This window comes from Gopherus evgoodei, chromosome 17 (assembly GCF_007399415.2).
Source record: "Gopherus evgoodei ecotype Sinaloan lineage chromosome 17, rGopEvg1_v1.p, whole genome shotgun sequence".
In the NCBI taxonomy this organism is placed as follows: Eukaryota; Metazoa; Chordata; order Testudines; family Testudinidae; genus Gopherus; species Gopherus evgoodei.
In genome coordinates, this window is record NC_044338.1 from 7,888,540 (window position 1) to 7,911,479 (window position 22,940).

At 41.7% G+C, this 22,940-nt stretch overlaps 1 protein-coding gene across 6 annotated transcripts in view; it reads right to left on the minus strand.

Annotated features, from left to right (window-relative positions):
* Positions 1-22,940, minus strand: part of ACACA (acetyl-CoA carboxylase alpha) — a 217,350-nt gene that overhangs the window by 97,726 nt on the left and 96,684 nt on the right. For all 6 annotated transcript variants that reach the window (XM_030536766.1, XM_030536765.1, XM_030536763.1 and 3 more), the window contains 7 exons: positions 17,835-17,858; positions 14,232-14,375; positions 12,964-13,060; positions 11,385-11,492; positions 8,073-8,129; positions 7,724-7,768; positions 1,106-1,147 (listed from right to left, as the gene is read on the minus strand). In XM_030536766.1, coding sequence (XP_030392626.1) covers positions 1,106-1,147; positions 7,724-7,768; positions 8,073-8,129; positions 11,385-11,492; positions 12,964-13,060; positions 14,232-14,375; positions 17,835-17,858 — 517 coding nt within the window. The remainder of the gene's footprint in view (positions 1-1,105; positions 1,148-7,723; positions 7,769-8,072; positions 8,130-11,384; positions 11,493-12,963; positions 13,061-14,231; positions 14,376-17,834; positions 17,859-22,940) is intronic.

Sequence of the window (22,940 nt, forward strand, 5' to 3'; positions counted from 1 at the left end):
CAACAAATTCTACCCCAACTGCAAAATTGTATTCCAGACTCTCAGCTTTGGGGGAGGGGAAGATGGACCCACAGGATGTTTGTTTTGTTTTTTATTAAATAAATACATTTCTAGCCCTCAGGATTGCAAGGAAAATCTTGAACCGAGTGTAAATGATGTAGTAGTGTCTTCCTGAGTCTGCAGATGGCTTGAAACAACAAATTCTTGTGGGCGTGAACTGCCCTATTCATTTCAATGATCCAACTCTGAAACCGCGAGTGTCAACATGGTGAACTGTTTCACTCCTGATTTTAGCAGAAACATTCAACTAATATCGATATGCCACAATCACAAACTGCCTCCCATCTTCAGAGATGCCAAATGCTCCAGCCGTTCCCACCTAGCTGTGCAAACCTCCTGCATCAACCCTTTCTTAACACCACAAACATCCTGGGCATGTCGAAAACTGAAGATTTGAGGATAGTGTAAAATAAATAGAGGTTAAACACAGAAATAAATATCCAGGGGTGCACCGCATTGTCCCTGTTGTGATTTTTCATATTAAATTAATTAGAAAGCTAAAAATTCAGTGAAGCTGCCACACAATTTCAAGTCTGATGCACCAGAGTCATTAGTGTTAAGAGATGCGTATTGAAACTGTCTGCACATTGAGAGTAGAACAAAAACCACAGCCCTTCGTGCAAGATGTCTTCTTTTTGCAAAAGGGGAAGGTCCTTCTATTGACAATATCCCCAAGTTCCCGCCTTCCCTGAAGCATACTCTGTTTCAACCGCCATGGTCCTCAGAACAAGCACTGCCTTGGACTAAACAGCATGTCATGGAATGTGCAGGCAAGTGCAATCAGTGGGGTGACATGAAATTTATCAGTGGAGTCATTTTAGTAATTTTGCATCACTATGGCTACGATTTTCAAACACAGTAACCTAAAGTTAGGCTTCTAAATCCATAGACAGACACCTAAACAATATGTTCAAAATTTCCCACTGAGGTTTTGATAAGATGGACCCTCTCCCCTTTGAGAGAGGTTTGGAATGACTGTAGAAGGGGAAAAAAAAATCAGTTTAAAATGTAGAGAGAGAAAAACATTGATAACTGTACAACTTACCTTATCCCTGGCACGGAATGTGAAAAATTTAGGGAATTCCCTCTGTTTGGAAACAAAAATGATGATATCAGGCCTTCAGAAGCATTGCACACCATCTGTTCAGCTTATGGGCTGTTGAGAGAAGGGACTGTGTGGTAGTGCATCAGGGGGAATCACTGCCATTACAATCTACCACTGCAACAGCTACAGTTGCATTAAATTTTTATTTCGTAAATAAGGATGGTGGGAGGATAAAAATCCTATTAAAGCGGTTGTAGGGGCAAGTTAAATCAATGTAGTTTATTTTACTATTGCAGTAGACGGTTCTTGATTACATCTTCGATATTTTTGTCTAATATTGGGTCTTAAAACAGATTCTAGCTGGTCGGGAGGGGATGGGGGTGGAGACAGAAGAACTCTTGCCGGTTTCTGTTATTATTTATTATTACTATTGTTATTATTAAATGACATTGCAATATTGCCTAGGAGTCCAAGCCACAGATCAGAACTCTATTGTGCTAGGTGCTGCACAAACACAACATATTAAAAAAAAAAAAAAAAAGACAGTCCTTTCCCCAAAGAACTCCTCATATTCCTAACATTGCTCATAGGAATAGTTTTAATAAATTTTGAGAAATTAATGAGTTCTAATAATTGACTTTAACCTCATATTCTAGAAAGTCTACAAAATATACTACAGTTTATTTGCTCCTCTGTTACTTGCATGGGGATAATTTGTACCACGGTCATAGGTCAAGTTCTGGGCCTTATTGCAAATCTAGAAAAAATTACCTTTAACTCCATACAGCACAACCCTCAGCTCTCCTAATAAGCTAGGAGTTTGAATAGAACTGTTCAGACATTTCAAATGTCCAAATAGGTATCCATTACCACAGCTTGTGCTGTTGGAAGTTTGGCTTTTACTTTCAGTTCACTACAATGATCATAATTTTGATTGTTATCCTATATTAAGGTGCTTGCTGTTGACTCTCTCCTACGCTGAATTCATTTTTTTTTTTTTATTATTAATGTGTTTTGATGGTTCCATCATGTTCTGAGAATTGAGGACATACTGTAAAATGAAATGGTGGCTATTGGAAGTGCTAATGAGAAAGACTTTCTGTATTGCTCTTTAAAACACAGTTATAATTGGAAAAAGACTATGGAAAGATGGCACCCTCATATCTAATCCGTACAGTGGCAACCCAGTGAAGTCCTTAAGCATGTGCTTAACTATAAGCACAAGTAATCCTACTCACTTCAATGGGATTATGTACATGCTAAAGGTTAAACACGTGTTTACGTGTTTTGCTGGATTGGATCCTACGCGTCTTCCAAGACACATGCTCACTTTACTGATAAAAGCAAGGACTGGTTTTTAGTTTTTAATACCGTTCAGACTGCAAATTCAGTGCTGCTATGGAAGAATGAGTTGATTCTGTTCTGCACAAAAAAAATTGTCACCACTGACGGTAGAGTCTGGGCCAGATTTTGCAGTCCCTTAAATTGGTTTTATACTGTCATAATTACATTGACTTCAGAGTATGAATTGCATCAATGTAAGTGAGAGCAGCTTCAAGTTCTCCATTACTAACAGTGATGTCAGCGGCAGCCTGCCCTGATCCCACGTGAAGCCTGTAGAGCTGCACAATTACAAAATTGGCTTTTTGACTAAAAAAAAAAAAAAGACACACGAAATTTGATCTGGAGTCACTGAAAGACAATAAATATGGAGTCACACTCTCAATCTTAGAATCGCAAACACATTTTAGATATCAAGAGGAAAGAAAAACAATGGCATGTTGACTCAGTTCAACAACTACAGCACAATGACAGGGAGAGATTAAGTTCAATCAGGCAACACTGGCAAGGGATTCATAGATTCTGGGGCCAGAAGGGACCATTAGATCATTAAGTCTGTCCGCCTGCATGACACAGGACATAGAATTTCATCCAATTACTCCTGCATTGAGCCCAACAATTTGCATTTGGCTAAAGCACTTCTTCCATAGTAGTCGCCTCTAGTGCTACAAAAGTTTTACCATGAAGAATCCCGCCACTGGGATCATGGACAATATTATTTGTACCCATTGGGTTCAGCAATCTCCTAAAACAGCATATAAGGAAACAAACACAGAGTCAAGACTTCCACATTGCCTCAATATCCTTCCAAATCCCTCCCACCTGCCCCCTCTGCATGCTGCCAATTTCTCCTAACATCATCCATGCTCATTCTATCACTAATGTAATTGCTTTCGAGACATTTGACTAGTGTTGTGGGCAAATATAATAATTAAATGTGCACACACACAAAAATCCTCAGTGCTCTGGTACCAAAAACTAAAAAAGTGCTCCGTTTCCTAGGAAGAGGAATTATACCCCTGCTGTGTTCTAATCAACCAACCATCATCAAGACAATCAAAATAATTTGCCTAAATTAGCCAATCAAGACACCCTGCAAATCAGAGAATGCAAAAAGCTACTAACAGAAATCATCATAGCTGATTATTATACTAATAATCGCGTTAAAAACCTAATGAGATGAGGAAATTGGAAGCTTGCTGGAGCAACTCTCTATTACCTCAACATGCTGGGAACTAATTATATAGACTGTAATTAAAACAAAAACAACCCCAAGCCAAGCCCTGGGTAAGTTGGTAGTTGGTCCAGTAATAAACTAAACAGAACAGGAGACAATAACGAAGACAGACATTTATGCAGAATCTCTCATACAAAAAGCCCAAACTCTACAAACTTTTCAAACTGATCACAAGCTCTGCTGCCTCCTCTAGGTTGGACAGTGACAAGCTTTTAATAATGCATAGCTCTGCGCAGCAGATCAGGACAGAAAGTGAATCCGATCATGTTCGATTTTAACTACAAAGGAATTCAGACAGGTGAAACTGACACTTATGTTAACAAGACTAAGATCTTCAAAAACAGCTATGAGATTTTTTAATGATCAGAGATAATCGGGACGTTGGTCTTCTGACTTATTCAAACAATGGCACAATAGTGGTTGAAATCACAGATGACACTTGCTACAGTATAATGGGTTTTCACTGTAGATCACCCATCAAAATACTGACCAAACCAGATTCTGCTTAGCTTGCAAGGTCATAATTCTGTGGCCATACAGCTGCATTTAATCAAATATAACCTTGCTAATAAGTTGCTTCAATGTTTGGGGGGCGGAGGGGAGGCTTGTTTTCCAAGCATGGAAGAGGCTGCAACGGTGTCTTCACCTGTTCAGCTTCCACTAGTTATATAGAAGTAAAAAAGCGTGGGATAGTGTTCACAGGACTCATTCAGAACCAGTGATGAGCAAAACTCAAAAGGTTCACAGAATCTGTTTAGATAAGCACTCAAAAATATTTTTTCATCCAAATATTTCACCAATGCTTCGCAAGGCTGGCTCCTTAGACCTGTGGTTCTCAACCAGGTCCGGGGCCCCCTAGAGGGCCACGAGCAGGTCTCAGGGGGTCCCAAGCATTAGACTCACTAGAATGCAGGCCAGAAAGCCGAAGCCCCACCGCACAGGACTGCAGGATGGGGCACTGAGCCCCACCACCTGGGGCTAAAGTTAAAGCCTGAGAAACTTAGCTTCGCAGGGGCCCCTGTGCAATTGCCCTGGTTGCTACCCCCAACTTTTATATGCAGAAAAACAGTTGTTGCGTCACAGGTGGGCCATGGAGTGTGTGTGTGGGGGGGGAGGGGTGCTCAGAAAGAAAAAGGCTGGGAACCCCTGCCTTAGACTACATTAGATATCTTCACAGTGCCCTATTCTCCTAATGTCTCTCTTCTATATGCTACTATATAGCCCACAGTGCTGCACTCAGCCCAAACTGCATAACTCCCACCTTCTCCTACAGAATCCTGGGTAGTGCACTTGAGAAAGTGCGGGGATTCCAGAAACTGGAAGAGGGGGGCTGCAGGCATCACTGGTGATAATCAAGAGACTGGTCTTCAGACATCCCTAGAATGTCTTTTCACACGAACAGTAATGACAGGGCAGGCACACATGTGATCATAATTAGCAAATCTCTCAACTCTCAGCACTATTGCTAGAGTGCGACTAGTATCTTTCCCTGCCTTCCTCTGGTATTTTACCCAAGTCTTACCCTGCTTTCCTGCTTGTATCAAGCCCTGGGGCTAAGTAAAAGTTGGCATTCAGCTGTCACTTTACCTTGGAATAGGGAAAAAAGAAGATAGTGACACTCCTGCAACTGTAATCACAATGTTTTATTAACTGAAACCTAGATAACAACAAGAACGCATTCACCCATTCAGAGGTGCATAATGCAAGGGTGGAGCGCTGTTCAAAGGTGCCTCTCAATGCACACCCCTTTACATTCACTGCCCACACTCCTGCCCATTTAAGCTGATCACTCACAAACTGGGTGAACTTTTACTAGTTGTATGTGTCAGGCACTAGTGGCTTCAGACAGATAGTAAATATTGCCTTCTTCTGTGGCTGACTTTTTAGGGGTTGTTTGGTTTTGTTTTAATAGAAGCTGCCCTTTGTTTAAAGCTTTGGGGGGAAATTATAATTCAACGGAAGCTAAAGCATTTAAACTATATTTAAATTCAGTGCTCTAGCAATAAATCAATCAATTCTAGTACTTTAAGAGAGATCAGCGCACACACCCACCAGCACTTTGAAAGGATAGGATTTAGTCATATAAAATAATACTTGCATGTCTAGGGGCTGATTGTGGGTCCAATCCAACTCCAGTTGAAGTCAGTGTAAATTTTGCCATTGACTTAATGGGAGTTGGATTGGGCCCTTACACACCAAATGCAGAGAGGCAGACTCCTCTAGCACTATAACAATTTACACCAGCTGAGGATTTGCCTAGGATCTGGTGTCTGTAGGTATGCACATTTAAAAAACCACAGCCCCTCAGATACAACAGACATTGCTGAGGCAGTGTCCAAATCCTATAACTACCACTGTTAAGGAATGGTTAGTTAATCCAGAATAATGGATGAAAATGCCAAACCCAGTGCCCCTCTCTTAACCCACATCCCAGCTCTCCGAGTTCTCGAAGGATTTTTCTATTCTTCCCCAGCTTTCTGATCAACACCAGCAAGCTAACAGCATTTATTCACAGCCTCTCATATTCCATCCCCAAGTATCAATTTTATTCTCTAAGCTCCTGATTTTTCTTTCTAAAGCCCGGGGTTCTTTGCTCAAACACCCCACACTTCTGCTACCAGTTTCCTATCTAAAGCCATTGACTGACATACATCTGTATATACTGTAATCAGATAAGGTTCTGCCATCAATAAACTGGGGAAAGTAGTTCAGTTTGCAGCGTTTCCTTAAGCATTTTGGAAAAGCTTTTGCTTCTTTAGCCTGGAGGATAAACTCCCCTATTACTCTGTAGAGCAGAACCAATGATGCTAACTCAGGGATAAGAAAAATATTCCTAGCACTAGATATTTCTAAAGGAAAAAACAGAGGGTCTGTGACGCATTTTGCTAGCATAGCCCACAAAGGCTCACCTCATTAAAATAAAGTTGGTAGCCGAAACTGAATGATCCAATTAGCAGAGTAGAACATTTCTGAATAGTGAGAGTGCTGCAAGCAAATACCCAAGGGGAACTTATTAGCCACTCTTATTAAGCTGGCATACATAAATGTATTTTTAAAAAGAGTTACAATGAGACTCTTTAGTGTGTGACTCATGGTGTATTAACATCTTACAATATTGATCGTACCTGGCCTTCAGCTTCGCGTCTGACAACATACTAGCTCTGGATTATAATTCAAGCTCCTTCATCATATCTGTGGTGTACATTCTATTCTCAGTACACAGGTATAATTCCCAAGTGAAGCCACCCAAGCTTATAATGAAAACAACTGGCTGCCTGTCGCTTAGCTATTACTACAGATGCTAGAATGTATTTCCCATATTGGGCTCGATGCATCTGACTGCATTCCTTGCGCACTCAGTATTCCCATTAACTTCAGGAGGGGTTGAGTGGATACACAAAGGGGAAAGAAAAGCTGGCTTGCGCCCTGCATAGTCCTCTTGAGAGTAGGAATCAAACTAGCCATCACTGAATTCGAAGCATGGAGGAAGGGAGAGCTGCCTAGTGGTTTCAGCGGCAGACTGGGTGCTGGCAATCCAGAGTTCTATCAATGGCTCTGTCATTGTGTGAACTTTGGCAAGTCATTTAATTGATCCGTTTCTAGGTTTATCTGTAAAGCTGGTAAGGAACTGGGAGGCCCTTGAATAACATATACACTATTTTTATGTTGTAAAAGAACAACATGAGAACATATAAGGCCAACCTAGACTACATGGGTGCAAATTCAGAGAGGTATTTAAATTATTAAAGTATATTAGGCATGTGAATAGCCCCCTTGAAGTCAACAGAACTACATTACGTTCTTAAAGTTAGTCACATGCTTAAGTACCTAAGTAAAGTTAGTCACATGCTTAAGTATTGAGCACATGGCAACTGCTCAGTCAGGACAATGGGGTTGGATTTAAATAGCTCAATAAAAAAAAAAAGTCAAATATTCTTCTCCTTACTTGTACGTAATGACTAGAATCACTTTATTTCCATGAACTGCAAAGAGGAGTTTAAGGCAAAATTATCTTGATTTTTTTTTTTCCTTTTACTTACATGAAATCTTTGATCCACCTCATAGTTGACCTGTTTCCTGAAATCCTTACAAATGAAAAAAAGAAAGACGGGGCGGGGGAGGAAGAGCAGAAGAAAGCTAGCAATTAGTACTAAAATCAAAAACAAATTAAGACAAGATTACAAGTGACTCAAAGATTTTTTTTTTGCAATTGTAAATTAATTTTCTTAAGCGAATTCACTGATACAGTCTCAGTTTTAGAGAATGAAGACAACAAAAGCAGAACTAAAATTATAGTAAATGCAATTTTTAATCTGAAAAATATTAAGATAATTTCATTATGAACTACAAATAAGAAGCTTTCAAGCATCAGGGGAGATGTCAAAATACCTTTTGCGCTACAAGGAATGTCAGCCTTCGAATCCCATGATCAATCAGGACTGATTTCTGTAAAAGGGAAGGACAGCAAACAGGAAAACTGGTTTAACAGAAAAGAAAGGTCAGACTCAAATCTGGATGACATCTTCTAAGAACTGGTAATGGGTGAGAGAGCTTCATGCCTCTAAACTGCAGATTCACAGTCCAGCCCAGCTTGGTGGTGACTGAGTGTTCTTATCAGATGGTTGCTTAGCAGCACCTGTGAGCAAATGCAATGAGTCTCAGTCCCATTCTGAGTGGAGGAGAATCCATAAAACAACAACATTTGCACCAGCTGGGAAAACTTCTTGTCTGTCTCAGCAGAGAATTAATGGATCAGGAAACACTTACCAGCACTGGGGTTACTTAGATCATAAACTCTTTGGGGGCAGGAACTATCTTTTTGTTCTAGGTTTGTACAGCACCTAGCGCAGTGGGGTTCTGGTCCATGCCTAGGGCTCCTAGACTTTATGGTAATAAAAATAATCATATGGGGTTCTAGCAGTTTTCTTGGCCAAGGTTAAAACTGAACTATAAAATCCAGAGGAATCAACCTACAACACAGGTCTCAGGAGGATGGGGAAACTCCTTTCTGCATTGGTCAGGGAAACCATGTTACAACAATCTAAAGTGGCATGAGAATTCATGATTAATACAGTGCCAGGGGCTTGAATGTCATGTTCAGATATAAAAAGACGTAAGTAAGCTCTTTGAGACAGCCAAAAAGTGCTGTTTTTGTTCTAAGTTAGTACAAGACCTAGCACTATGGGGTTCTGGTCCATGATTGAGGCTCCAAGGTGCTGTGATAAATAAAAAACAACAGTACCCTGCCCCAAAAAAGACTTCAGCAGCGACAGACTCAGGCCCACGAACCCTTGCTCAGAAGAGGAGCCCTTACTCACGCAAATAATCAGTGGAGCTATTCACACCAGTAAAGAATATTCAGGTTTGAAGGATGGGGCCGTAATTTAAATATAAAAATGAAGAGTGGGAAGAAGAGAGAGAGACACAAAATCATCCTGTTTGGATTGATTAGGCTCCTGGGTTTGGTAATATTTTAACATGTTCTAAAATGTTAATATTTTATAATGTTGGCATAGGAATTGGTGGGGACACAGATATTATTATTAATTATTTGTATCGGGTTGCATCTAGAGGTCATGGCCCTATTGTGCCAGGCAATGGACAAATAGCAGAAGGCTTTGGTTTCTGAGGAAGCAAGGAGAATGAGAAAGCTTGGTGCATGGAAAGGCACTTCTTTAATTGGCTCCTGATTCAGGAAATCACTTAAGCACGTGCTTAAAGTCTAATACTTCACTGGGGCTTTAAGCATGTGCGTAAGTGCTGTCCTGAAAAGGGATGGCTTCCTGAATTGGGGCCATATAGGGTTACATGGAAAAAGATAAGATGAAATAACAAGGAACAAAAGACAAAAGGATTCAGTACGGCAGGAGTAAAAATAAAGGCTTTTTAAAAAAAATAGATTGGCCCAAATCTATTCTTGGTATAACTTTACTGAGCTGAATGAAGCCACATCACAGATGAATGCTGCCCACTGTCCCTTTTAAACAAAGTTTATATCTCACTGTCATTTTGCTCCTGTTTCTACTTTCTCTCCCCACCCCCTTTTTTCTAATTTAAAAACAAAAATGAAGAGTGAAAAGGGAAAGAAAGCCTCAGCATGGCCAAGAACAAACCCACCCCCTTCTGGCTTGAACTGAAATGTTTTACTAAGGTTAAGCCCTTCAAAACTGAGCATCAGGGACTATATTCATGGCAAAGGAAGAAAATAACTTTAATAATGCCATGATTTACAAAGCAAAAATTGTTATTGCTTTTAAAATTCCACAAGTGGCAGACAATAACAGCATAGCAACAGGATTCTGATTACATTGTAATAATGTAGATCTCACAGCAAGTCCACAGCTATTACGGAGCGATTAGGCATCAGCACCTGGAGAAACTCCATTTACACTGACTGCCTCAATCTCCTCCACAAGTCATTTACAAGTATATGATCCTAATTTCTATTAAAAACCCCACACACAACATGCTGGGACTGGAAGATTATTTGGACAATTTGGACCAACCTATATGATAGTTTAATGTGTTTTGGTTTTTTTTAATTTCTTTTCTTTTTTCCTCTCATAAAATGTCTGGAGCACAATCATGCAAATGAAAAACAAAACTAGTTTTGTTTTACTTTTTAAAGAGAGACAGTTAAATTCTGAATTGGACTAGACAAGCACAGGGTTTCTTATAAGCTTCCTGTTCACTTGTCTCGCTGTATGGCTAGGATAGTTGTACTGTGCACAGTAGAAAGGTGTTTGATCATACCTAATGGTTCTAACACTGCTATAACCTCAAAAATCACACACACTCATTATACAGCTCACAGGAAACACCTGTTTATTTTTCCAGCCCCTTTGCCATCTCCCATTAGGGAGCAGGGGTTAGAGATTGCACTCTTCACAATCCCTCTCAGGGCCCTTTCAGAGCCATCATGGATTTAGCAGGGTCTCCATGCATGATGGGATAGTCACCTGAGAAGACAGTAGAGGGGTTTTCCAGGTCAGGCAAAGGGGAAGCTAAGGCCCACTCTAGAGAGAAAGGGCAGAATACCGAGATGCAGCTGCTAACTAATGTTAGCTCAGGAGTGACCACAAGTGTAGAATCTGGTTCCTCGCTAAAAGTTAATGGGAACCCCCTTGCTCTCAGAAGGGAGAAACCAAATTTACTGATCAGGTCTGCCTTGTGCCAAAGAAACAGACAATGAAGATGTAGATACTATGCCAACAAGAGCTACAGATTTCGATGAGATTAAGAATGTCATGACACATGCACCATTTATTCTGATGTCATCTCAGACATTTGTTACACTGTCCTCCCCATGTCAAACTGAACTGCGTCAAATAACTGTCATTGTATCTTGCTCCTTCAGACCCCAGATAAGTATGAAAGCTTCACCTGACTCATTGAAAACTACAAGCTGCATTTACCCAACACAAACTACAAAGGAAGAGACTCTTTAGCTGATGGATTAGGATCCATCATTCGGCAATACAAAGGGTGCTCGTTATTCAGTTCCTTTAGGAACCTACAGCTACATCCAATTAGAGAAATTACATGGTTTTAGATTAGATAAATTAAGGATTTAATTGTTCCATTTATATATTTATTTTGCAAGATACCTGGGAAATGCACAGACTTCTTCCCAAGGGACAATGTCTCCCTAGAGGGTCACAATAATACTGGTAAGTAGGTTGACTGTAAACTGCTATTTACCTTGCTTTGTGTGAACTCCCTGAACATGGCTGCCAGCCCATCATCATCAATGTCACAGTCGGTCTTAATGGCAATGTTCAGTATGTGAATGGGCTCCTCTCGGGCACTCTGTAATTCAAAGAAAGCAAGCCTAATAAATAAATTATTAGCAACAACAAAAAGAGAAATGTTCCATTTCTATAACCTCTCTATCTGAGGGGATCCCCAAGTACACACATGCCACCAATAAAATGCAGCTACCTCTGGGGAAGAGGCCAACATCTAACTAGCATACTGAACCAAAGTACAGGAAGGGGAATTCTTGATCTAGAAAATTAGGGAGACCCCTGCCCTTACAAACACTACTATGGGATATTTAAATGTCCACCCACAGCAGGCTGGAGCTTCATTCTGAAGTTCTCCTCAAGGCTCATGCAAACTAAACTGCTTTGGCAGATAACACGGGTTCCAAATGGATTTGGGGTGCACAAGGAATGCAGAATCAGGTCCTTTGTATGTATGTAGTATTACTACAGTGTCTTTGTAGGACATAGGGAGAATTTTAGCACCAAGACAGTAAAATTAAAAAGGGGAGCAAAGTTCACTGCATGGAGGCTAAGAAGCACGTTTTCATGGCTACAGTGCAATAGGACATTATGGAAGCTCAGCTAAAACAGAGCCATGAAAAGTATCATGCTTAATATTCAAGAACTTGCAATTAAACTCTCATAAACCAGATATTGATCAACAGAAAACTATACTTGGTTAGGTCTGGATGGCCAGGGGGAGGGGGAGGAGGGGGACAGATAGCATATAAGGAAGAAGTTACTGGCAGAGATAAATCCTTGTCCCATATTATCTACCACACACACAGGCATCAGGGACAATGGGCTGATTTGAAAGCAACCCTTGTAATAATATGCTCCAGATCAGAGCTTCCAGTCTGCTAAGAGTGTTATGGAACAGCTGCCTGCCCATCTAAGGAGAGTGCCTCTCGCATCACTAACCATTATCAACCAGTTGTTTCCTCTGAACCCTTTCTCTATCCCAGTTGGAAAACCTGGGGTCTCCTCCCACCTTTCCTCCAAATGGAGTCCACACAGGAAGCGGAACAGAGCGAAAAGAACAGGACACAAAGAACTAAATGCCACAGAGATGTCCAGAATGGGGGTGAGGCAGAATACTAATGAAGATCAGGCTACTAGAAAGGGTTCAAATACTCTGATTTAACTTTCCTATACTTGTAGAAGGCCAGGTTCCACTGCCATGGGCCCTAATTCGCAGTCACACCACAGTAAATCCAGAGTCACTCCACTGACTTTAATGAAGTGATTCTGGATTTACTCTGACATAACCAAGGAAAGAATCTGGACTCATGGTTAGACTGGACTAAGGAAAAAGCCCAACCATTCAAGTTGCTTTGAACTCCCCACACCAGAGAAACAAACTAGATACTATTCCTACTCCCACCAACGCAAATGACAAAACTTCCATTGAAGTCAGCAAAATGGGTTTGGTCCAGAGTGTGCAATCACCATGGAAAAATGCACTTTCCATCCCTGTAACATGCAAGGAGCCTGGAAAGAAGGAAATACCATACCTTATCTTCATCATACAAGGAAGTGTGACCAGCTTCAGGAAAGGTGGGGCTTTGGGGAGGAGAGTCACAGAAGCAACCCATCACTTCATCAAAGATTCTGAAACACATCCAAGAAACGCTAGTCATAAATGAACCACTCACAAAACCACCTGCACCGAAAGCATACTCAGTCACCCTACCAATACCATCCTCACGGGGCAGAGAAAAAGTCATTCCTCCCCTCTGCAGACTTCAGAGCTGACTAAATGGAAACACCGTGCAGGACGAAAGCTAAAAATCAGGAGGTGGACTTTGTTTAAACTTCAGGGAAAGCAAGCAAGCGAGCTATATTTTTTAAGATATAAGCTGCTAGTGTCCATATCATCATTCTTGAGGTAACAGAGGGAAGCCTGAGATTAGAGCCTTGACAGCCCAATGTAATTGCCCCTCTCCCTGGGGTAATGCATCAGTATACATCAAAAGATAGATACTGAATGCATTTAATCAAGAGATGTATCATCTCTTGTGCGGTTTACTCTAGTGTTCTATTTCATTTCTCCTGACATTTCACTCATCACGTCACAGGTGGCTTCTTCTGCTCTTGGCTCAGAATCTGGGCTTTTTCTTTGTTTATTTCCTAATGCAGGGGGGTCAAAACATCCTGACTGCACAGATGAAATGGTGGTGTAATGCCCCCACAAGAAGACACTATGAATCTTCCACCCGTCATGGGGAGCATGATTGTTATGATTTCTGATGAATGTTGGGGTGAGTGTTGTGGAAAATTCATAGGCTCCATTTGCGGGAGCTTTCCAGTCTTTTGCATAAATCCAGAAGGTTTAAGACCAGACATATGCTTGTGTGCAAAGACATACACACAATGTTGGGAAGAAAGGTTCCATACCAATAAGCATTCAAACGTTCAGATGCTTATGTGAACCTTGACTCTGCAAAAATGCAAAATTCTGGTCGGAGGCCATCTGTTCTTGTAGTATTTTGGAATTTCCAGTTATTCTAGCCAGACAACTAGGGGTGGGGCCCCCAAACACTTGGCAATTTCATCGACTCCTGTACTCCATCGTCACGAGGCGTGCAGGCGGAGTCAATGGTAAGTTGATCTAAGTACGTCGACTTCAACTATGCTATTCAAGTAGCTGAAGTTGCATAACTTAGATCAATTCCCCCACCCAGTGTAGACCAGGCCAAAGACTATGACTGATCCCATTTGATCACCCCCAGTGCTATCCTGGCAAACACACACGCAGAGCGAACAGTATCCATATCCTTACCTGACGAACTCTTCAAAAGTCCGGAAGGAAACCATTCCACCCATCCGTTGGCATGGTGGAGTGAACGAGCTGTCCAGTAGCACATCACTCACACTTGCTACATGGACCATCCCGTAATGATTGAGGTTGGAGGAAAAGGACATTCTAAATAGCAATTCAAGCAGAGCGTTAGTAGTGGATTGGATGGGGGGGGGGGGGAACAAGCTACAGTTTTTTATTCGTTTTGTAACTGTTTGAAATGCTGAAATTTATACAGTATAACTAGACAGTGGTCAAATTAATCTTTTCACTACTGGGGTGGTAAACCTTTTCTGCTACTTTTACCCAGTCATGAGTTCACCAAAATCACTGGAACAAAGACATACAGCTGGTACCCCCTGGTAACACAATTGTGTTTTACCTGGACATACTTGGAACAAAGCAACAGTCAAGGGTTAAGAAATACCACTATTCCCCTTTAAAAAAATATTTCTTAAGAGAAAAAGAATTGAGCTTACAAGTGAATTATGACTATGCAATGCCAAAAGCATTTTTCTCCTGTACCTATACTATGCGTTACAGATGAAGCATTCACAGATAAACACAAGAATAATTCTAGGTTATGGCATTTGAAAGGTTTAGTAAATCTTTACAAACAACATCAAAAACATGTCTTAAAATATAGTTATTCTATCTTCAAAAAACAACAACAACAAAACTTTAAATTAGACACTTGCTACACTCTTGGTTTCAGTTATCAGACTCCCAACCCCATCCCCTTTTCCAAATCTTTTCAGTAAGCTTACAAGCACTTCCATTCCACCTTATGCTGTCTCAAGCTCCCACAGAAGGTATGGTGGTATAGTGACTTCTCTAGAATGGTATATTGGGACCCAGGTCTCACACATGCTCACACTTGCTTTTATATGCTAAACACAGTCTTATTACAGTGCCTTCCACTTAATTCAATCAATGATTAATTTGGTCCTCTTTCTAATTTGACCAATTCCTCCGGAACAAAACCTCTTTGCATTAAGTTGAACACAACTTCCACCCTGTCGCTTTGATTGGTTTTGACTGCCTGAAAGCAGGAACAGCTGAATAATTCAAATAGCTGGCTACAGAATGCACCCATTCTAAGGCAAGGGGACAATGAAAGGGCAGGAAGAGTCAAGATAAACAGAAGCTGTGTTGGCCAGACACTGTGATTGATAGAATAACCACCGCTCTGTGCTCCGCAAGGGATGAAATGCACCCTGGTGATGATATTGCTCATAAAGAGGAGCCAATTTCTTATTTTAATAAGGGAAATAAGAACAGAGTTGAATGAAATAGGAGGAAGACACTACATAATGGACTTCCATATAGCAAAAGAGCTGTTAATCTTAACTCTATCAACATTATCATCCGCCAAGGGTCTGGATCCTGTACATATAAGGATGTGTCTATCTACTGCATTAGTCCAAACTAGAGGGGTGTAAATTTTAGTTCACACTAGCATGTCATGCACTAACTGGTCTGCGTGGACCCAGCTGGCATGCACAAGAACTTTCCTAATGTGCATTAACATAACCCTGTTTTAAACAGTACTACAAAGCTTTCAGAGTGTACCAGGAGGATCCACACGGGCCAGTTAGTGTATAACATGCTAGTGCACGTGAAAATTTACACTCCATTGGTGTCTGCTAAAGCACAGTGCAGACCAGTGGTGGGTAACATCTCCCGGTGGCCACAGTTCGTCATTCCCAACCAATGCAGGAAGTGGAGGGCTGCAGGGATGTCCTAGCTGCCGCTTCCCGCAGCTCCCATAGGCCGGGAATGGCGAACTGCGGCCACTGAGAGCTGTGAGGGGCCATGCCTGCGGATGGTCAACGTCAGCAAAATGTCTTGCAGCCCGCAATCAGATTACTCTGATGGGCCACAGGTTGCCCACCACTGGTAAACCAACCCACAAAGTCAGGGTCACATTTCCCATAGAACTCAGTGGGAACAAATCGGGCCCTGGAAGCCTATCCCCATGGTAGTAAATATAGCTATGAAAAGGTATTTAATCTTTTGACTTGTGACTTCAAAGCGAGGATCGGTAGAAGCAGCCACTCATGCTATGAATGAAGTGAGTCCTATGAAAACTAGCTGTGCAGCCTCCCGCTATCAACTGGGATCTGTTTTCCCTGTTCTGTAATGAATTCCCGGTAAATCTTTTTACATAAACCTTTTGCTTATTTGGGATGATCTGCTGCAGAACAATCAGAATTCATTGAGGGATCAAGTTTCCAAAGCCACTCTGTCTTTTGCCCCACTACCTTATATGGTATGGATTGTACATTGGCTCTAGAGAGATACCTTACTGCTGGGTATCAACTGGTCACATTCATGACAAGGCAAGTGTTTAATATCGCTCTCTTTCATTCACTCAGATGTTCAGGAAGGAATTTGCTAAATTAAATCTCTGCTTTTATGTCTGTGCCACAGCAGGGCCCTAAATCAGCAAATCCCTTAAGCACGTGTTTAAAATAAGCATGTGAATAGTCCCACTGAAGTTAAGTGCATGCTTAATTGCTTTGCTGGATCATGAAAAAATAAAGGGTCCAGGAGAGCAACGTGCAGAATTCCTGTTGGCCACACAGGAGCAGGACCAAAATACCAAATGATAGATTCCCAGTGCTGCTTAATACACATTTTTAGGAGTTTTCCTTTTTTTCAAAATGCACCAAATTTAAAACACACACCCTGGAAGAAAATGTTCTAAAGTGCAATGATAAAAAGTTTAAAGTTCCAAAAATCTTAACAGCTTGTTCTACCTTTGAAACAACTCTAGGATTTTGCAACTAATCTCAGATCAAAAAAGGAATCAGAAAGCTTTCAAACCTGTATACTATTTTTTCCTAGACACGTTTGTAAGCTGTAATAAACTGTAGACATTTGAGCTTTGAAATAGTAACGTTTTTCAGACGACCTGTCTTCACATACATTTCTTACCACTAACATGAGAAGGTTAAAAAAGCATTATGAATATTTTTGAATATTATTTAAACCACAAACATTTTTGGATTGAGAAATAGGGGGTGGGGGAGAAATTAAGTATCCAAAATAAAACAAAAACATGCTGTCAGCTGATTAAGGTGTACTTTCATCAACTGGGTGAGAGGTGATGGATGTGCAAGAGTGCATCAGCAAATTCTAAGCCAGAGACCAGAGCAGCACTGAATACGCTTCATCTTACACATCAGGCCTTGGCTCTCCTAGAATTAGATGTCTATTTCACTGTGATACCCTATCAGAGAGAGTCAGTGGCCATGTTCCAAGGAGGAGGAGATTGGAGGGGAAGTTTTCTGCTGGGATACTTGCTTTATATGTTGCAGCCGGTAAGCTGAGCCCATTAGCAAACTTAGTTTTCTAGCTTGCCACATGCAAAGCTATCTTTGAAAAGTTTTTTAAAAAGCTGAAAACATGTTTAAAACAACAAAAAAGGGAGAACACGGATAGGGAATATAGTTATGATTCAGGAGGGTCCCAAGTAAGGGTAGGGATTTCAAACAAAACATACTAAAATGTTAAATATTAGGCTGCTACTTTTCTAGTCTACCTTTCTTTTCAAACCTTAAAAGAGGACAAGTATCATACCTGTTTAGCGTGGGGATGTTCCCTCTGTAATCAAACAACCACAGTTAGTTACAGATTGGTTAGTGAAAGCACTAATAAAAAGAACTGTCATTCGAGCCAGTACCTAAGACCAGCAACCACACATTTATATTCACTGAACCGAAATTCGTTGCACAATCAAGAAAGAGCCAATAGGATTCTGTCTCAGAAAGAAGGGACTCACTACCTGACCTAGTTTGCAGTGGCTGCTGTTGGGATGAGTGCGCCAGAAGGTAGTTATCCACTTCAAGAAGCAAACAGCAACATATCAGAGAGAAACACAGTCTATTTGCAAGGTACCTTGCTTTTCTACAGCACTGTTCATCAGATCGTCTCACGGCACATTGCAAACATAAAGCAAGCCTCACAAGCCACAATGCAAGCACCCCCATTTGACAGATGAGTAAACTGAAACACAGAGACAAGTGACCAGGCCACACAGCAAGTCTACAAGAAGTCCAGAAAAGTAACCCAAGTCCTGATAGCCAAACCTTTACTTCTAACCAGCAGCCCACAAGCTGGCTCCCCAAAAGTGCAAAAGAAATAAAGTGAACATAGGAGAGAAGGGAACTGAAATAAATATATACACACAATAGCAAACTTTTAATTTTAAGCTGGACACTGAAATGAACAAGCACATCTTAAGAATGGAATTTTGAAAAGCCTGAAGATTCCTATTGTATCATGCCAAACGGAATATTGGGGTTTTCCACGCAGAACAGGGCTCAATGATGTGCAGGGCAGAGAAGTAATAAGGGACATGTATTTCTTTGCAGTGAATGGAGTGTCATGGGGTGTGCAAAATATACACATGAAAGCATGTGGCTGCATGCATATCTATGATCTGGCATTCAAATACTAGAGAAGATGCAATTTACAAAAGCACATTCACAGAAAGGGATATCTCCTGCCCTTACAATAGCAGATTAATGAATGAGAACCGACTAATACCAAAGCTTAGGGGACCATGTAACAGGACTCTTCAAGCTCTAGGAAACCCAGCCTCAATGTTCACTAATGTTACTTGCTATAGTAAGGCCCTATCGGACATTATGTTGAGATGTTTAGGGGCCTGTACATTTTTCTATGGCCACAGTACCAGATACAATCCCTAAATCTGGGTCTCCTCATGAATCCGTTTGGTCACAGGAGCACAGCACTCACTATGTGGTATCTGGCCATTGCATCATCCACTGAATGGGACTACAAATCAGTATCTGACCGAGGTTTGGGCCTGGGGATTCCCTGGACTGATGTCTGAACAATGGAGGGGACCGGCACAAGTCAGACCCCAGCCCTACTGTTAATGGTACTCAGAGGTGCACTATTCATTTTCCTCTAGAGCAGACAGTGCAGAAGAAAGCTGTGCTGTAGAAGAAGTCATTAGGACGGGCAAAGGAGCATCGGGGCACAGAGTAGCGTACATTTTGTCTAGATCAGCTGCACAGTGTCTGTTTAATTGAAAAAAATTCTAAAGGGAACTGGCTGTCCCCACACCTAGTGCATGCACATGTTCCCGAACGCTCCCTGGAAGTCCCCATATACCTACAGGAAACGGACAGAGAAACAACTAGGTTTGAAATGACAGCAAATTGTGTGCCCCTCTCTCTCTCTCTCTCTCTCTCTCATAGGGAGCTCCTTCCTGTCCGGCTCTAGGATTGTCGTCAGTCCTCCCAGTATGCGGCTGAAGAGGAGATTACAGCTAGAATCTCAATGAAAAAAACCATAAGACCAGTAACAAGAGATCTTAGAGCCAAAAATGATTGGTTTTCAAGTTATACATTATTCACAGTTAGAGCAAGACGTGGCTGCCTAGTGGGAAGTTATAACCACGTGGTCAAAACCAAGTGAAACTGAATACATTGTAATCTAGACTATGCTGTCTGTAGCTATCCTGAGATTTTTGGGGTGGATTTTTTTTTTAAGTGTATACATAATTTAATACCATAAAGGACTTTTCCTTATCAGAAACTGAATTGTGCATTATTTAACACACATCAAGAGGTCAAGTTTTGGCCTTTTCAGAATAAATCGGCAGTGTAAAAAGTGTTATGGCAGTAAGTAATCCACTTACTGTGCTCTTGGGTTTTTAGATAGTACAGTAGGTTTAACTATAGCCTCTGAAAACAGCACCTGCAATGCAACGTGCTATAGGCTGAGGATTAATCCCCCGATGCTTTGCTCTTGTAACAAAAAGTGCCATCCTCTTGTACTTAAACAAAACCAAACCTCTTCTAGCCTGGGGAGAGTATCTGTCTTAGGTCTTGGCTACACTGGTGCTTTACAGCACTGCAACCTTCTCACTCAGGGGTGTGAAAAAACACACCCGAGCGCAGCAAGTTACAGCGCTGCAAAGCGCCAGTGTAAACAGTGCCCCAAGCTAATCTCCAGCGCTGCAAGCTAATCCCCACGGGGAGGTGGAGTACCTGCAGCGCTGGGAGAGCTCTCTCCCAGCGCTGGCATTGCAATCACACTTGCACTTACTCCAAAGCACTCCCGCGGCAGCGCTTTGGAGTTTGGAGTGTAGCCAAGCCTTCAGTGTGAATTCAAACACTTCAGCAGGCAGCAGTTCACTGCATGCTTTACTGTTAGCTTGCTGCCGCTCCTCAAGCCAACACAGGCCCATAGTAGCCCTTCCCTATGCCTTCCAGCTGAATCTGAATTTGCTTTTTCCCTCCTCTCTTTTTACCCAAGAGTTCCCCTCTGAAATTGATAGTAACGCATGCAAAAAGCCATCGGCTGTCTCAAGCTGTGACTGAGTGCCGGCAGGGCAACGCTTTTGAAATCAGGCAGCAAAGCAGAATCAGGGGTTAGCTGAATAACCCACTTGAAGTTACTAACAGCAGTACCACAAGCGAAAGAGCAATTCAAGTGGCTGTGACCAGTGGCATTCCTCCTACCTTCCTTCTTTTCTGCAGAAGAATCCAAACTGAAGGCTGAAGAACATGCCTTGAACCATTTGTTTTGCCTGCGTTTTTCCTCTCCTCCCCTTTCTTTCCCCTTCCCCCTGCCATCCACCAGCATTTCAGCTACGCTGAATCTGTTACTGACGCCCAATTTGCACAAAACTATTATTCCATACAGTTTGCTGCCCCTTCAACAGCCCCTTTTTTGCTCTGCTGGAAGATTCTGTCCTTTCAGAAACAGACAAGCCAAGGGAGCTGCAGCACATTACCGCTGCCTGCTGTCTAATTAACATCAAACCCACAGCATGAAACTACAGGGATTTACAGGTGTCCTGGAATCATTTCCCCCTTCTCCCTCCTGATATCGGCTCATCTCCTGCTACAAGGAGGGGACCTCAGGCTACCTAATGATACACTAAGAGCTCTATACTCAACTCTCCAGGCTTACACCGCTCAGGTTCAAAAAGAACACAGTTGATTTTATACCAGGAGTCAAGCGATTGATGCAAGAGTTTGTTTCAATAACAACTGAAGCCTGCAGAAAAGCTTCCATTTTGCCAGACATTCAGATCTTACGAGCAGGCCACCATAAAATGATGAAGCACTAGCAGTAGGGAGTGTTGGGGTTTTTTTGCGCAAAACAGTAAGCAATCTACTGCTCTAAAAGAACACGGATATTGGTGTCTGATTCTTCCATAAAATGACCTATTGAACACAGCAATACATGTTTTGGCCTTCAGCTGTTCACAATAGTTTTGACCCCTAGTTCACTAGATAGCTAAGAAGGAGACAGGCAAAAATGGCCAGGTGACACACCAAAAGACAGCAGCATAGCTAAGGAGAAACCACACACCATTCCAAGTCTTGAAATTAGCAGTGCTAGAAATCTCAGCCTCTTCTAGGCACAGAAAGAGAGAGAAATGTGACAAACACATAGATACAAGCAGGTTCATGAGAGATTTATATCAGGTGCCTAATGACTAAGGCTAAATTTATGCAAAAATGACAAAATGTGTATCCACATCCGATCCACAAACATGGTCTGCAGATATCTACATCTGTGGATATAAAGCGGCTCTCGGCAGATATGCAAGGCTCTAGAGATAAAATTTGGATCCACATTCGTCTGCGCTCCGCAAACATGGTCTGGAATATAAAGAGGATATCCATAGATTTGCAGGGCTTTATACTTGTACATAGAAGAGAATTTGTTTTCTGCTCCACCCCAAAATAAAGAGGTGAGACATTGCCTTTAGCCACTGCCAGAGCAGCTGAAATGAAGAAGGGCTGGTGCGGGGGGGGGGGGGGTGTTGGGGTTGAGTTGGAGAAAGAGAACATCTTGGGAACCACCTCCTCTGACATCAGCAGTTCCCTGCTTATCCTCCAGTGAAAAGGGAGTTGTTGCTGGGTGAAGGGCAATTTGGATCGGTACTGGAAGAACAGATTGGCTGGGGATGAGATAATGTGGGGAAATATAAATTAACTAACAACTCTGACATTTTACTTGTCATGTGTCCGTTATAGGTTGTGCATCTTGTGTGTGTAGCTTGTAAAGCTTCTTAGAGCAATGGCTGTCTCAATTTATGCTTATGCATCCTCTAGCACCTCTTTGGGTCCTGCCAGAATATAAATGTTAAACAATAAACTTCACATTATTTATATCTAATATTTGGAAATATTAATTCTACCATCAACATAGAAGTTTTAATTATTTTCATGCAAGAAACAACACCCCATTGTGAACTGAGATAAATGATGAAGTTAAGGTTACAAGAGGAAAAAAGTTCCAGGAGGAGAACTGCTGGGCCAACTGAAAAAGATAGGCCCAGGGCCGGCGCAACCCATTAGGCGCCCTAGGCACTAACATTTCGGGGGCGGGACCGTCTGCTGCCTCTGTCAGCTCACCATTTCAGGACCTTCCGCTGCCTAGGACGGCAAAAAAACTCGCGGTGCTCCTGGATGCGCTGATGGCCAAATGGAATAGTAGTAGGATAGCTAGTCATAACTAAGAAAGACAGCCTACAGACACATGGGAATTGCAGAACTCACTCACTTCACGTTTCTCAAGCAAGCAAAGTGCTACCTAATGCTACTGCTGGTCATCCCAGAAAGGAATCAGGACTACAGAAGTGGAAGTGGTGACACACAGGGCAACTTGAAAATAGGATGAGAAGGAAAACAA